Here is a 16,159-nt window from a genome sequence, read left to right as displayed (position 1 = left end):
CATCTCTCTACCATTACTACCACAGTTGGTTTCCTTAAAACGCTAGAAGATGGTGAAATGCATCTTTTGTTCAGTTCCCCTGTATTTCTGTTGAGATTAATCTATGGCTTGATCTACCACTGAAACACACTAGCTGTCAGTTAAATCATCAAAAATAATTCACATTATTCCATACAATGGCCACATTTTAATCTTTCTGTCTTGTACTAATGATAACTGCTGCTTTTATTCTCCTCTCTATCCCCTGAATATGCTGCTGCTCTAAGCTTTCATATGGTGAAATATTCCACTAAGATCCAAACCACTGCCAATACACTCCCACATAAGCATTCAAGAATGACTATTTAAAATTACTACCTCACTTTTTTGTTTTATTAAAGACAGTCTGCAAGAGAAATAAAATAATCACAGAGGTTAACACGGCAAAAAAATATTCCATGATATAGTACGCAATTTTAAAGGATCATTTTAATTTTATCTTCCACAACCAAGCAAATCCATAACTGATGAAGGCATTTATTCAGATCTGGCAAGATGCTACAGACTTGTTAGCGGGGATGAAAAAGTGGCTGATCACGTCTTTCACTCCCTCGTCCCAGAGGGTGTTCAGCCAAGCATATATCGGAAAAAATTGCCCATACTATCCTCTTAATACAATAATATATAAGGCTACCGGAGAGAGAAATACAAAGCTGTACCAAGAAAAGCATTGCTTTTAAGGCTTCCCCTACCTTTTCCCTGATATTTACAATTCGCAGGCAGTGCTGCCGGGGAGTCTCACCAGGGGGGCTGCCGAGAGGTCTCATGTGGCTTTGCCAGCTTCCCACCACCTCCCTCTGCCTGGATTTTACGCATTCCCGAGAAAACCCACCCTGACATGGACAGAACGAATCCTGCTCAAGTTGGAAGCATGTGATAACTAGGCTTCAGGATGAAACGGGAAACCTCAGCAGGCAATTAATCCCAGCCACCTAAACAAGCCCCATCTTACCGTTTTGCTGGTGCCCAGGATCAGGTCTGATTCACCTGCAACTCCTTGGCATCGCTCTAGCAATGTTAGTGTTTGCAGTCAGGCCAGGCTCATTCAGCAACTGAATTCACAACATCTTTCTGCTCTAGCAAGCTGAAATGGTACGGCTGTACTACAGCTAAGAAAGGGGGAAACCTAAAGCAGAAACAAAGAAATCCCTCAAGACAGGATAACCCCAGCGGAGTAAAATATAAAATGTACAGATGAGCACCAAAGGTAGACTATTTCTATGTCTAAATTTCATCAGCAATACCATGCTCTTTCTAAAAAGATTTTTTTTTTTAAATGTATGATGGACTTGCCTGTGGAGTTCCCAGAAAGGCAGAGTATCTAGGCTCTGCAGCAGCACTGCAGCCAAAGTAACCATGTATATGCTATCCAGGCAATTTGCAGCAGTCTTTTTGAAAAGATATTGATTTACAATTGATTTACAAGCACTGCCTCAACCCGACACAGAACTGCAGCCAAAATAGCTAATGGTGATTTCATATGAATAAAGGAAAAAACCTAAACATTCAATCAAAAGGATGCAACTAATCATTCCCAATTCAATTACGTCCCAGTCCTGAAGGAAACCAGCAAGTTCTTGAGTGACAAATGATATTAAAGCCATAATCTATGGGCATCTGGAAATAAGTACTACAAATGCCACTGTTCACTTTTACAGAAAGAATAAATATGAAAAAGCATTTCGAATTTACAAAATATGAACTCTAAAGTTAATTCTAGCATTGTAAGGAAGAAACATAATATTTCATTTATGAATATACGAAATATACAAAGCTTTGAGTAAGCAACAGACACCTACTCCATGCTGGGAAGCCACTGTTGAGCCCAAGGAAGCTTGGGTGCAGCCCTAGGGACAAGAGGGCAGCAGGAGCAATCCCGCTTGGAGGAAGGGCTTCTCCAAAAGGGAGAAAGCGGATCTTCTCCATCTCCTACTCCTACAGCAGCCCCTGCTGGCCTGTGCTTCAGATGGCTCCTGGCTCCCCAGAAACTCCCTGGGGTTGGGAGGGTGCTGGACAGCCTATGTTAGGACAGGGAGCAGTAGCATACGCATACGTGGAACCTTCAGGAGAGAAAGAATGGAGCTCAACCGCGTTTTGTTTTTACATAAGGAAGAGGTGCAATGAACCGTCAGGTGAAACCCAGCCCTGGCTCACACCCCAGGCAGCTCCAGTGACCCACATACACCACAAGACCATCAGAAACATGCTCCCCCATAGAGTTCCACTTTGAAGAAAGCACAGCACGCTTAAACTCTACACATTTGCTTAAGTCCCAGGACAGTCACCAAGACTTAAACACATGCGTAAATACTTCTCAAGGCTCACAGCTGAATCTAGTATCAGTGGCTTCAGTGATGATAACACCTGAATGGTATGAGCAAATTCCGTGAGATGCACCCAAAATTAAGTAGCACTTGTTATTTTTTCCCCTCATATATTTCCCAACCTTAGTCATAGTGGTATATTCCAGAAGACTACGCAGTTTCCTAGTTCTATTTTTAAGCAGATATAGAAGGCCTCACTTCTCCTGGAAAAAGAGGACTTTCACTCTCTAGGCCAAAATTCTTGGGTGTCTCAAGTGTGGGGGTTCAAAGAAAACATGAAAAAAGCTTCTAGTTGAAATTATGAGAAAATATGTTCAAAACATCTACGTTTCTTGTCCTTATTCTTTCAACATCAATTTTGTCTGAGGATGATGGAGAACAGGACAGAATGGTCCTCAGGAAAAAAAAAAAAGAAAGCGCTAGTGAGTAAGCATGTGCAAAGATTCAGTATGTGCCAAAAGACAGGCACCACGTTAAGCTCAAAGTGGTAGACATCCAGAGGGAAGGGGACATAGAAGGCAGACAAACAGGGAAACACATTCCAGAGGCAAATAAGTTGTTGGGCCAAGGCACAGAGACAGAAAGCAAGTCAAACGGTCCTCAAAGTAATGGGATCTAACTCAAAGGCAAACCCTCCCATGTTTTAAAGTTAATTACTTTCACTGCATTAAAAAATCTGCACTTAATGCATTAAAGTAATTCTTTTAGCCTTTGACACCACTCACCAGATGCAAAACCAGCTGAGCTTTGGCTTTCCTAACTGCATCACTGCACGCTCAGATGATGTCTGTGTATTCCTTCCCGGTTACTCCTCCCTGCTTCCACCTTCCATATACTTTCTTTTTACATTTGAGTCTTGTTAGGAACTCCTTGTTCATCCACGCAGGCCTTCCAGCATTTTTGCTTTACTCACTACTATTCTTATCCCCCTCCTTCTCCTGTGTTAGCTCTGTCCCTTCCCCTACACCCAAACGCATTCGCAGACTCTGGTTGAACACAACTTGGATGGAACGCAAACACATGTGCTGGTGCTGCCCATGGCACCACAAACAGGACTGGGAAACCCTCCTGGCAGGTCAACACCACCTGAAATTACAACAGGAGTTGAACACAAAGCCCCCTGTACCATGGGACTGGCTTGCTTTCCAAGGGGGTGGGGGAAAAAAAAGTTTCAATACAATTAAAAAAAAGTCTAACATCTACAGGTTTAGGTTTTAAAACTCTGCATGGAAACCAGTTGCAAATAGAAGGTTCACATTATCAGTACTGTAAGTCACACCACCACTCTCATCCCAGGGCCACTCCTGAACGCACTGTGGCACTTGAGAACAATTTCTCATATAGGCATATTTGGAGCTTTTCCAGAGAATAGATACACATCTGCAAATTGCTATATTTAAAACAGAGTGATTAAACAATGTCACAGCTTGGATGGTCAATTAACATGCAAACCATCCTTTATTAATATGGCACAGTGAAAAGAATGCCAGTAGCTACCTTCTGTTCTGTGCGGTCATACCTCATGCAATTCCAGTGGAACTTGTAAGTAATGTCCTACTTCCATTAGTTCTACATTAAATCATCCAAGAGAAAGGAGGGGAGACAGAAAGCAAGGGAAACAGGCAGCTAACTGTTCCCTCCTCTCTAAGATGTAATAACCACGTGCAGTAATTTGTGCAAGTATCATACATGCCTATGAGCCCATTTTCTCCTGATAAAAGAAACTGCATGACTAAGTAGAACCACTGCTCCTCAACACATACCTTTCCATTTTGACAACTGCAGATTGAATACACAAGGAAAAAGTAAACACACTTTACCATTTTGAAAATTTACTCACTTGTGAAAGTCATTTGGACATCTAGAAGCTAACTCATAAGCCACTGATAATATCAATTAAAAACTGGTTTAACAAGATGCTTAGCAAGTTATATTCAGAAACAGAGGGCTGGCTGGAACACCACCTGTCCAAATCCAGTTCAGTTCCTTGCTATCACAGGCGATCACAAAACATGACCCCTTCCCTAAACTGGTTAAGTTTGGGTTTAGTTTGAAGTTAGAATATATACAGTACACAAGACATGACCTTAATAGAACAACCCAGCCGTGACAAAAATATGTTGAATGCAAAGAAAATAATTTTTCTCTTAAGAGGGCAAGTGAAGCAGTGGATAATATTGCACAATGGAATGAGTGACAGGTTATTCCAAGTACACCATGTTGTTAAATGTTCCTTGCAATACCAATATTTGAACTACACCACCTGCATTATCTGGTATGGTGGGACTTCACTTAAAAAGTCACTGTCTGAAATAAAATGCAATGTAGTACAGTGCCAATTATTTTTGCAACTTTTAAGACCAAAAACAGATTTTACAGTTTTAGGGACTGATTCCGTATATACTTTGCATTATAAAGAACGTTCAAAATGCAAGTTCAAAGGGAACATCATCATCATGAAGAACGTTGTGTAATGATTTTACACAGCCAGAAAATACTCCAAATCAACCCAGATACATTTTCAACACCGCAAAAGCAGTCTTGCATATAAAAGGTTAACTCAATGACTTTGGACTATTATACTCTTTCTGTGCAATAGGAAAACCTAACTCCAACATTCCTAGCAAAGCCACATCTTCCTGTGAACCCTAATACAGTTACACTGAGATTGTTTTATTTGTTATTCATACTTCTCTGTTCCTTGCTACATTGGCAAAGATCTCATATAAATAAAATAATCCAGACTAAAACACATTGCTGCAATGTACCTATGATAAGAACATGAATTTAGTCTTTTAACTTGATTTAGTATTTCTTCTTATGGAAACTGAATACTTTGTTGTTTTGGTTTGGTTTTTGTTGTTTTTTTTTTGTTTCACCTGATATCTTTCTACATTTCAATGGAAAAAAACATATCTCAGGTTTTCTAACGGAAAAAAAAAAATTATGCACAAGATGTAGGCTTGTGTGGTTAAAAAAACCATAAAGCTCTATCAACCTCCATATTCCTATGACATAGATAAGAAGCTAGAATAAATTGCATGTCTACATTTACAATATCCACTTTGAAAAATCCAAATCTATTCTACTCTTCTTCACTAAGTGGTTTCTCCTTTGGGCCACAATTTCAGTCCTTAAGGCTTTTGCTATCTGCTGAGTTTGCCACACAATGCGAATGGTGAGTTCATGTTATGAGAACAGTAAAGTAACCACCTTCAGATGGGAATAACCGTTGACAACTCTTGCACTGGAACTGAACTACCAACATACAAGTGAAAGACTTCAACTCATCAGCACAGTTCAGCGGCCTCTATCCCTCCCTTACAGGCTTTATTAATGACAATAATCAAAATTGTTGTTGAAAAATCCACTGCGGATCACAGCAAAAGATCGTGTGATCTATGAATTCAGGTTCCACAGGCCAAGACCCTGGTGTTCTTTGTGGAAAGGGTAGAAGCTATATGGAAATAAGCATTCTACCACTTGATAGCCTTAAGCCAATCCAGACTACAAAGTGATGAAAATCTGAAGGCACCCCAAAAGTGAGACGATGTGGCCAGCTACCTTAGGACTCAAATAGATTATTTTCAGAAAATTAATCAGAATTCTCAAGAGCTTCCTCTGTGGCCTCTACAGTACACATACAGGATGTCAGACAGCTTGAGAGGTGTTCTTGGATTGATTCGAAGCCCAAAATTTAATGTCCTTCAAATTTTGCCACACTTTTGGCATTGAAGGAGGCTGACAAGTATCTGCATTTTGCAATACAGAGCAAAGAGCATGCTTTAAAAAGCTAATAAAACACCAACCTAGAAACCGGGTGGGAAGTTGGACATCTTCTTTCACTGGTATTCACACTAAGAAGGAATTAAGGGAGGGTCACAATTATTCTTGTCTTCTCTCACATGGGACCTTGAAGTACCCTAAATTATTGAACTCAAAGAGATTTACATGACTCTGCATTTACTTGTGGTTTACCTGCAAACACCTCCAGTGGAATCCTGGCAGAACAATTTCCCTAAATTCTGGCATGCTTGAAATTTGGTATCCAGATAGCAAACCTGAAGCAGGGGAAGAAATCTCATGAGACATCAATCTTCTCCAGACAGCTGCTATAAGGAACCATCTTATCTCTGAGACAAGTGGCAGAAGAACTACCAGCCCAAGAGCAATGGCAAACTCTGTGGGAAGTACCACTGACAAGTATATAAGGTTCTGCTCTTTGCCACAGGAATTTATTGAGAAATATGAGATGCTACAAAAGCATGTTTATTACAGCAACGTATAAAAAGAGAACCTACAAACTCAGAATGCCTTACTGGATTCAGCATAAATGATATTAATCAGTCTTTATGGCTGTTGTTCTATTATAACAGGGAAAATAACGGACAACAAATGTGTTTATGTCAGTTATGTTAAGTAATATAGATTACACGTTCATATATAAAGTACTATAGTTAGGTGTACAAATCTACCTCCTTTCTTTTGGTTCTGCTAAATGGAGGTTCAGTTCTCAGCTTTCCCTCTAGAGTTAATACAACCTTTCAGTTATATGAACAGATCATGACTGTAGAATAGGTATAAAGCCTTAATACAAACCCAGAAATTTTTAACATTAAAAGCTGTCAGAGGAACATACATAGTAGCAATCATACAAGGTTAGAATAAAAGTTCACTTAGCCTGTTTCTGAAAGCAGCCAAGTTTGTTAGAGGGTAAGGATTTACATAAGGGATCCTTCCTCCTGTTTATCCTTCCAACCAGCAGCAGTTTCCTTCCCAATTCAAAGACTAAATCCAGAGATATCCTTCACAACTTCATGAAGGAACTTCACTTTTGAACTCATTTATACCTTTAGCCTCAAGGTGGTAGGCAGATCCACACGATCACTGTCCTGGTTCCGGGAGGGATAGGGTTATTTCTCCCCGGGCTCTAGCAGGGACACAGGCATCCCATCCCCGGGGAGAGCTGCGGGAGGAGGGGGAGGCAGAGGAAGTCACCCCAGGGGAGTGGAGCGGGCTGGGCCGTCCTGGCTGCAGTCTGTGAGCGGTGGGATCCTATCGTGGTTGTACATTCCTCTGTCCGCGTTACTGCTATTGTTTTCTTCTTCCCTTAGACTGCCTTTGTCCCAACCCACGGGTTTTGCCTTTTTCTCCTGTTTCTCCCCTCATGGCCGTGGCAGGGAGCTGAGAGAGCAGCTGCCCCATGGCTCTTTGTTGCCGTCTGAGGCCAAACCACAACAACCACGGAGTTAGAAACCATTCCTTCTCTTGAAAACCAAAACATCTCTAATTATTTCTCACTAAAGAGGAACTACAAAGCAGCTAAAGAAATGTTTCACAATTATTACCTCTTCACCAGCATAAATTCAGCTTGTGATCTTATAGGTTATGAACTCATCCACCCCCAGCCCTCTGGTATACACACTAACAGCTCTTAATCTATTACCTTCAATTCAACAGAAGCTATATTGCACTTTTAACATAATTCTTGTCTTCTCCCTCTATGTCATCTTCTGGGTCATTTTTGTAATATGATGGATAATGTTTTATATGATATTTACAAAAGCAGGACTTCTGCAATAACATGTTGGAAGCTTCAGTTTTGCTCTCTTTTCCTATTGTTTGCTGAATGTTTACTTGTTTTTCATACTACTGCTGAACACTGAGTCACTGTCTTCAAGCTATTATCCAAAGATGCTATAATTCTTGTCTATAATCCAAGTCTGCCAAAGACTTGGTAGACAAGGGCAGAGCAACTGACGTCATCTACCTGGATTTATGCAAAGCATTTGAGACTGTCCCCCACAACATCCTGGTCTCAAAATTGGAAACTCATGGATTCGATGGATGGACCACTCGGTGGATAAGGAGCTGGCTGGACGGCTGCACCCAAAGGGTTGTGGTCAACGGCTCAATGTCCAGGTGGCGGCCAGTAACGAGTGGTGTTCCGCAGGGGTCCGTACTGGGGCCAGTACTATTTAACATCTTGTTGGAGACATGGACAGTGGGATAGAGTGCACCCTCAGCAAGTTTGCTGATGACACCACGCTTGGTGGCGCAGTTGACACGCTGGAGGGAAGGGATGCCTGGAAAGGCTGGAGAGGTGGGGCCGTGCAAATTGCATGAGGTTCAACCAAGCCAAGTGCAGGGTCCTGCACCTGGGACGTGGCAACCCCAGGCACAAATACAGGTTGGGTGGAGAATGGCTGGAGAGCAGCCCTGAGGAGAAGGACTTGGGAGTGCTTATGGATGAGAAGCTCAACATGAGCTGGCAGTGCGCGCTGGCAGCCCAGAGAGCCAACCGTGTCCTGGGCTGCATCAGGAGAAGCGTGGCCAGCAGGTCTCGGGAGGTGATTCTGCCCCTCTACTCTGCACTCGTGAGACCCCACCTGGAGCTCTGTGTCCAGCTTTGGAGTCCTCAGCACAGGAAGGACATGGACCAGCTGGAACAGGTCCAGCGGAGGGCCACGAAGATGATCAGAGGGATGGAGCACCTCTGCTATGAAGACAGGCTGAGGGAGCTGGGGTTGTTCAGCCTGGAGAAGAGAAGGCTCCGGGGAGACCTTATAGCGGCCTTTCAATACCTGAAGGGTGCCTATAGAAGAGCTGGGGAGGGACTCTTTGCCAGGAGGTGTAATGATAGGACAAGGGGAAATGGTTTTAAATTGGAAGAAAAAAGATTCAGATTAGATATCAGGAAGAAATTTTTTACTATGAGGGTGGTGAGACACTGGAACAGGTTGCCCAGGGAAGTTGTGGATGCCCCATCCCTGGAAGTGCTCAAGGCCAGGCTGGATGTGGCCTTGAGCAACCTGGTCTAGTGGGAGGTGTCCCTGACCAGGGCAGGGGGATTGGAACTCCATGATCCTTGAGGTCCCTTCCAACCCAAACCATTCTATGATTCTATGATTTTTATATGGAATAATGTAATTTGTTTAGCTTCACCATTGCACATGCATAGCTGCAGTCTAGTTCTTCATATGCATCAGTTTGTACAGATCAGTTTGTACATGCCATTACCATTTTATCACGCAAATAATATACATACTGCAAAATCCTTGGGCAACTTTTGGCAGCTCAGGTAAACAACAGCTTTTTTAAACGTGCCAATTTTTCGTCCCTCTTTCATGCCTTTGACTTCTACCTGGAGGGTAAGTTGCCATTCCCCTCCGAGTCTCAAAAACGGTATTTTATCTGTTCTGCATAGCATACACGACAGATGTGACAAATGTATAAGCAGCAAAATGACAGCAAAATACTAGGTTAGGTGGTGGTGTGCTATGAGACTGAAGAAGTTGCTGACAAAAAAAATCAATAGAAACACTCAAATAATACCCGATTTAGGAATACTGTTGTTTCTCGTGATCAAATATGAGAAGCAGCTGTGAGAATATCTCCTCTCCTTCCAGCTATATTTGTCTAGAAGGCCACACTACTTAATGGACAAGTTTCACTGCAGTCACCCATACCTTCACTCCTTACTAATTAAATTGGTATAGAATGACGTGCATCAAAAAGGCATGTCAAAGTTCTACCTGATGCAATGCTGAGTCAAGTCTTCTCAGGAAACAAACAGCAGAACTTCAAGTATTGCACTAATATTTATCTGTTCTTTGGTTAAATACGAGGTGTTCGGTTTGACCTACAAAAAGCCCCTTACCGTTTGGGTCACTAGCCCCTTGCAGGCTACTTTTCTTGTCCCGTTTTATCTCAGTAATTCAGACAAGAGCGTTGGATCCACCTGGGCATGCTCACCAAAGCACACTTCAGTCCAGAAGTTGATAAAGCTTTAATGCATGTTGAGCAGCTTATCTATTTTCCCAGGACACCTTAGGTGAGAAATAGAAAGCATCGTAGTAGCAGTGAGCTGCTGAAGACAGAACACTTCAGAAACAACAAGAGAAAAAAGCCACTTCCTTGTATTATAACAACTATCTCTACAAAATACAGTTAGAGGTAAGCACAGCTACGTGTACACAGAACACCCATTCCACCTAAACATTTTTTTCCTCCTCAGACCACCTCTTCCAGCATCTCTGGAGTCAGATCCCATTAGATATTCTGCCCTGGAGATATTCTGCCCTACCATCTTCTTGTGAAGTAGAACATGGATTTCCACGCGATGAAGCACGCAGTGGTTATAGAGGGCTGGAATAGATTTATACATCAACAGATTTTTTCTGTTCAGTTGAAGAGCAAACATGCGGCCTATCACAAGAATACAAGAAGCCTCAAAGGTTTTAATAATTTAAAAAGGAACAAAATACCAATTTCAGAGGGGGGAAAGAATTTCCATTACCTTATTTCAGATATTCAGCAATTTCTTTAATTTTAATAAGAAATTTTAAAGGAAGCACACTGTTTTCCCTGGAATCAAGTCAAAGACACCCAACCACATAAGGAAAGAGAAGAAATTAAGACCTATGATAAAACAGGTGAATGATTCCATCTGGTTGAGAATGGGTATCTTCTTCCACTTAAATCACTGCTACAAGATCTACAGCACAATGTTTCAAGCCAGAAAAGTCTACAAAATGCTGAACATTTACAGTTTTGCATGAGAGCTCTCTGTAGTATTGAGGGTGGGGAGGTAGGGGGGTTGTGTCCTTCCAAACATCAAGAAAAAACCCTAACTTGTTCAAGTTGGTCATCATATATAAAAGAGGTCATACATTGCTTTAATATGTCATTATTTTTGGTTTGGCCATTTCAGAAGGTATATAAAGTTTGCATACATCAAACTATTTTGCAGGAGAAGAACTATGCAGCCATGCATCTCACCTGACACATGGTTGCCTTGGTGCTCACACACTTTCTTCCTTCTTCAGAACCCACAAAAGACCAAACCCACTTGCAAAATCTTCTGTGGAAAGAAATAAACCTGGTACTGTATTTAATTTCTGACTGATTTAGCAGAAGATTACTATGAAAAGAACTCTTACTGTACCATAAAACAAAGCCCAAACCCCTCAAATCAGTCATCCTTATAATCTAAGAGGTCCCATGACAATCTACATGCAGATAAAATTATCATAAAGTATTGTTTCATATCTTAAGGTAAATCTTAAATTCTTTGCTACAAAGGGACAATAAGCTCAAAAAATGAGGCAGCATGACCTATATGGTTCATAGACAAAATTATGCAGCAGTGAACGCAACTTGTTCACATTCTGGTTGTTAGAAAACTTCTCTTATGAAGGAGAATCACAGATACTTGATTGTTCTGTCACTCTTCCAATTAGTAAGAAGTCTTCGTAATGAATACTTAAAAAGAAAACTACCTAGCAGTCTAGTCATTAAAATAGTACTTCACTCTATTAGACTCTTCATTGCAGAGAAGTGAGGTTGAGCATCCATAGCTTTGGCCACCTCTTCAAGTGAAAGAGGGAGGGTACCCCACCCCTCTTTGCCTTCTATTTTAATGGGGGATTCAAAAGCAGAATAGTTTAGAGGTAAGAGCAGAATCAATTAAGAAAACTGTAGTGATACTAACTATTTAAAAGAAACAGCCAAGAAGGAAACTTGTAGCAAGAAATGTGCTTTTCAGTTATGTGCTCTCAGCCATAACATACCTTCTCTTAGTGTAAACGTAGTTTTAGTTTGCAATCTGAACAATGTAATTGCTGTAACTTTATATATTGTTCCTCTCATCCTATCTAGTTTCTGATATTCAAATAAAGCATCCCATCTTCAGCCAGGTTGTGCCTGCCTCACATAATGCCAATGAGTAACAATATGCCTCCCATGTAACATTAGGCAAACTTTACTCAGCTTTTTAGATGTCACCCAAAGGAAAAACAAACCAGCCTACAAATAGATGTACATGACCAGCAACAGGCAATGAGGAAATGGCATGAAGCTGCATCAGGAGAAGTTCAAATTGGACATTAGGAAAATGTTCTTCATGGAGAGGGTGGTTGGTCACTGGAAGAGGGACCCATGGAAGCGGTCACAGCACCGAGCCTGACAGAGTTCATGGAGTGGATGATGCTCTTAGTCATACGGTTTAGTTTTAGGTAGTCCTGCAATGAGCAGGGATTTGGACTCAATGATCCCTATGGGTCCCTTGTAACTTGAGACAGTCTATGATTCTATGATCATAGATCATAAAAGATCCCCACATCTTTTGGGTGGGATGGATAAAACCCTCTGTTTACAAAACCTTTTACAGGATCAGGAGCAAAACAAAAGCTGTACCATAAAAACCAATACTGCGTTTAATTAAGAATGGTAAGTGGGAAAAGATGTCAAGAACAGGAGAAGCATCAAAACATATAAATTATGTTTCCCCTAGAGGGTTTCAAGGACGAACTGCAACTTAACTTTTTGCTGAGGGAAGGTTTGAAGGCCTCAGAAATGTAAATGCTGCAGAACAACTCTTTTGAGGTACGATTCTCAAGAGAATTGGATGTCTTTGAGAGAACGTATATTGCTGAGGTACTCCAGTGTAACACCATGGCTGCTGCCTCACACAGTTTTGACAAAAATTAGTGACAGAAGTCCTGCAATGCTTTTAGAGCTTGTAATATTGAGGGCTTATATGTCTCACAGGATATCTGTCTGTCCTCAGAAAAGGTTGTGGAAATAATTTAAAATGTAAAAAGACACAGTACTACTGACTACTAAGGCAACAAAAATTCAGATAAGAATAATTCCATCTAAGATTCCACTGAAGCCACAATAATACAAAAAAACCAACCATAAGATCACTTTAAAATGTCTCATGGCTGCTTTTGAATTTCATATGTTAGCCACAGATTTGACACTTCCCAAATAAACAGTTTCTATTTGAAACATTACAATAAAAATACACACCTGATACTCTACACTTATATCTGAGGTGTTTATATTCCTGGGGAGGCCCATTAACCTCAGTGCAACCAGTATGTGGAGAGATAAACACACAAAAGGCTGGTTGTTCTTTAACTGCCCATGACTGCACAAACTACCAATTACAATACATGCACAGATGGCTAATTGGTTTTATCCCAGTTTTCACAGCTCTGGGAAGGGGGACACCACCTCTTTCAATTTCTCTGAAGGCCAGTACCAGCAGCAGCAGAAGAATTCATGTGCTGAGCCCCTTTGGGTCCTGTTGCTCTACTTGGTCAAAAGGAAAGAAAAAACAACAACCAGGTTTTATAGTAGTTTACAAGACACACTCAACATCCCTAAAGCAATTTTAAGTAGGTCTTGAGTATATACATTGATTTCACCTCTCGGTTACTTTTGAAATGCTAAGAAGATTTTCACATAAATGCCCAATTCTAAACATTTCAGAACAAGAACAAAGGTTATGTGACTCGCAATGAAGTCATCAGTACTAGCAACACTAAAACCCCACTATAAAAAAAAAAAAAAAGTAAAATAAGTGCAAGGAAACAGTCTTCACAGCTAAAGCTGAATTTTAACAGGACATTTTGGTTTGAATTCATTGTATATGCTGCCCTGACCCGCTTCACAGGGAAGTCAGCTGCCTCCCTGGGGCATGGGTCAGGGACGTGATGGACAAACTCCCAGACCTAGTAAACCCCTCTGATTATTATCCCGTTAGTATTTCAGGTGGGTAGTGATGAAATGGGTAGGAGGAGGCCAAAATCATTTAAAAGAGATTTTAGAGCCTTGGGACGGCTGCTCAAGGGATCAGGAACCCAAGCTGTCTTCTCCTCTGTCCCTCCAGTGGCAATCGTGAAAAAGGAAATTGATAGGAAGAGGCATCAGGTCAACTTGTGGCTGCGGGACTGGTGTTATCGGCAGGGCTTTGGGGCTTTTGAGCATAGGCGGCTATATGAGACACCTGGGCTGCCGGTGGCAGGCAGGATACACGTCCCAGAGAGGGAAAAGAATTTGCGGGCAGGAGTTAGCAGGGCTCATTGACAGGGTTTTAAACTAGATATGAGGGGACAAGGGGAGATAATTGGGCCTGTCAGGATTAAACCTAAGGGAAGCATGCCAGGGCTTGAAGAATGCTGCATTAGTGAGGACTCTCACTCCGTCATTTCACTTGAGAAAAGGGACAGATGTTTAGAAATTTCTGCTTGTGAACAATGGGAAAACCCCTTCCCAGAAGGGGAAAAGGGCTAGGAAAAGGCCAGGAGCTAACAAAGCTCATGGACAGAGCTTTAAACTAGAAGTTAAGGGGGAAGGGGATAAAACCAGGCCTGCTGGTAATGAGCCTGAGGGTAAAGGGCCAAGGATGGGGGTGAAATCAATAGCCCAGGTCAAGTGCATCTACACTAATGCACGTAGCATGGGCAACAAACAGGAGAAGCTAGAAGCCATTGTGTGGCAGGAAGCCATACAATGATGTAGTCGTCATCACAGAAACATGGTGGGATGACGGTCACGACTGGAATGCTGCAATGAGTGGCTATAAGCTCCTCAGAAGGAATAGGCAAGGAAGGAGAGGGGATGTGTGGCTCTGTACATTAGGGAGTGTTTTGACTTATAGAAATAGACTCCAGCGACGACGAAGTTGAGTGTGTATGGGTAAGGGTGAAAGGGAAGGCTAACAAGGGTGATTTTGTGCTGGGAGTCTGCTATAGACCGCCCAACCAGGATGAGCAGGTCGATGAAGTATTCTATAAACGGCTGGCTGCAGTCTCGCAAACGCCAGCCCTTGTTCTGGTTGGGGACTTCAACCTACTGGATATCTGCTGGAAATACAACACAGCAGAGAGAAGGCAGGCTAGGAGGTTCCTCGAGTGTATGGAAGATAACTTCATGACACAACTGGTAGGTGAGCCTACCAGGGGAGGGGCCTCGCTAGACCTACTTTTCACAAACAAAGAGGAGCTAGTGGGGGACGTGGAGGTCGGAGGCCATCTTGGGCTTAGTGATCATGAAATGGTTAAGTTTTCAATTCTTAGTGAGGTAAGGAAGGGGGTTAGGAAAACCTCCACTTGGACTTCCAGAGGGTGGACTTTAGCTTGTTCAGAACACTGGTTGGGAGATTCCCTTGGGAGATAATCCTGCGGGGCAAAGGGGTCCAGTACGGCTGGACACTCTTTAAGAAGGAAAGCCTAAAGGCCCAGGAGCAGGCTGTCCCCATGAGGCGCAAAATTAAAGAGCGAGGAAAATGGCCAGCCTGGATGAACAAAGAGCTCTTGATGGGACTTAAGGAAAAAGGTAAGGTTTACCACCTTTGGATGAGGGGACAGGCAACTCAGGAGGAGTACAGAGATCTTGTTAGTTTATACAGAGAAAAAAATAGGAAGGCAAAAGTCCAGCTGGAACTCAACCTGGCCATTCATATAAGGGACAACAAAAAAAGTTTCTATAAATACGTCAACAAAAAGAGAGTCAGGGAGAATGTCCATCCCTTACTGGATGCGGGGGAAACACTGCGACCAAGGACGAGGAGAAGGCTGAGATACTTAATGCCTTCTTTGCCTCCGTCTTTAATTGTCAGACCAGATACCCCCAGGGTGTTCAGCCTCCTGGGCTGGAAGATACGGATGGTGAGCAGAACAAATCCCCATAATCCAGGAGGAAGTAGTTAATGATCTTCTTATGCACCTGGACACGCATAAGTCTATGGGGCCGGATGGGATTCACCCAAGGGTACTCAGGGAGCTGGCAGGAGAGCTCACCAAGTCTCTCTCCATCATCTGTCAAAAATCCTGGTCAACAGGGGAGGTACCAGCTGACTGGAGGGTGGCCAATGTGATGCCCATCTACAAGAAGGGCCGGAAGGAGGATCCGGGAAACTATAGGCCTGTCAGCCTGACCTTGGTACCGGGAAAGATCATGGAGAGGATCATCTTGGGAGAGCTCTCACGGCAAGTGCAGGGCAG

General features: G+C 42.3%; 1 protein-coding gene across 4 annotated transcripts in view; it reads right to left on the bottom strand.

Moving 5' to 3' along the window:
* CDK14 (cyclin-dependent kinase 14) overlaps nucleotides 1–16,159 on the bottom strand; it is a 323,677-nt gene that overhangs the window by 259,671 nt on the left and 47,847 nt on the right. For 2 of the 4 annotated variants that reach the window (XR_001411694.1, XM_014939680.1), the window contains exon 1: nucleotides 732–838. The exons of 1 other annotated variant lie outside the window; for it this stretch is intronic. Coding sequence is in view for 1 of the 3 variants with exons in the window: in XM_014939680.1 (XP_014795166.1) it covers nucleotides 732–806 (75 nt within the window). In the remaining 2 variants the exon portion in view is untranslated. Of the gene's footprint in view, nucleotides 1–731; nucleotides 839–991; nucleotides 1,130–16,159 lie in introns of those variants that run through there. One more of the 4 variants, XM_014939682.1, reaches the window with a different exon arrangement.

This window comes from Calidris pugnax, unplaced genomic scaffold (genome assembly GCF_001431845.1).
Source record: "Calidris pugnax isolate Ruff unplaced genomic scaffold, ASM143184v1 scaffold101, whole genome shotgun sequence".
Classification (NCBI taxonomy): Eukaryota; Metazoa; Chordata; class Aves; order Charadriiformes; family Scolopacidae; genus Calidris; species Calidris pugnax.
The sequence above is the reverse complement of the archived record's forward strand: the minus strand, read 5'-3'. Positions and strand labels throughout refer to the sequence as shown.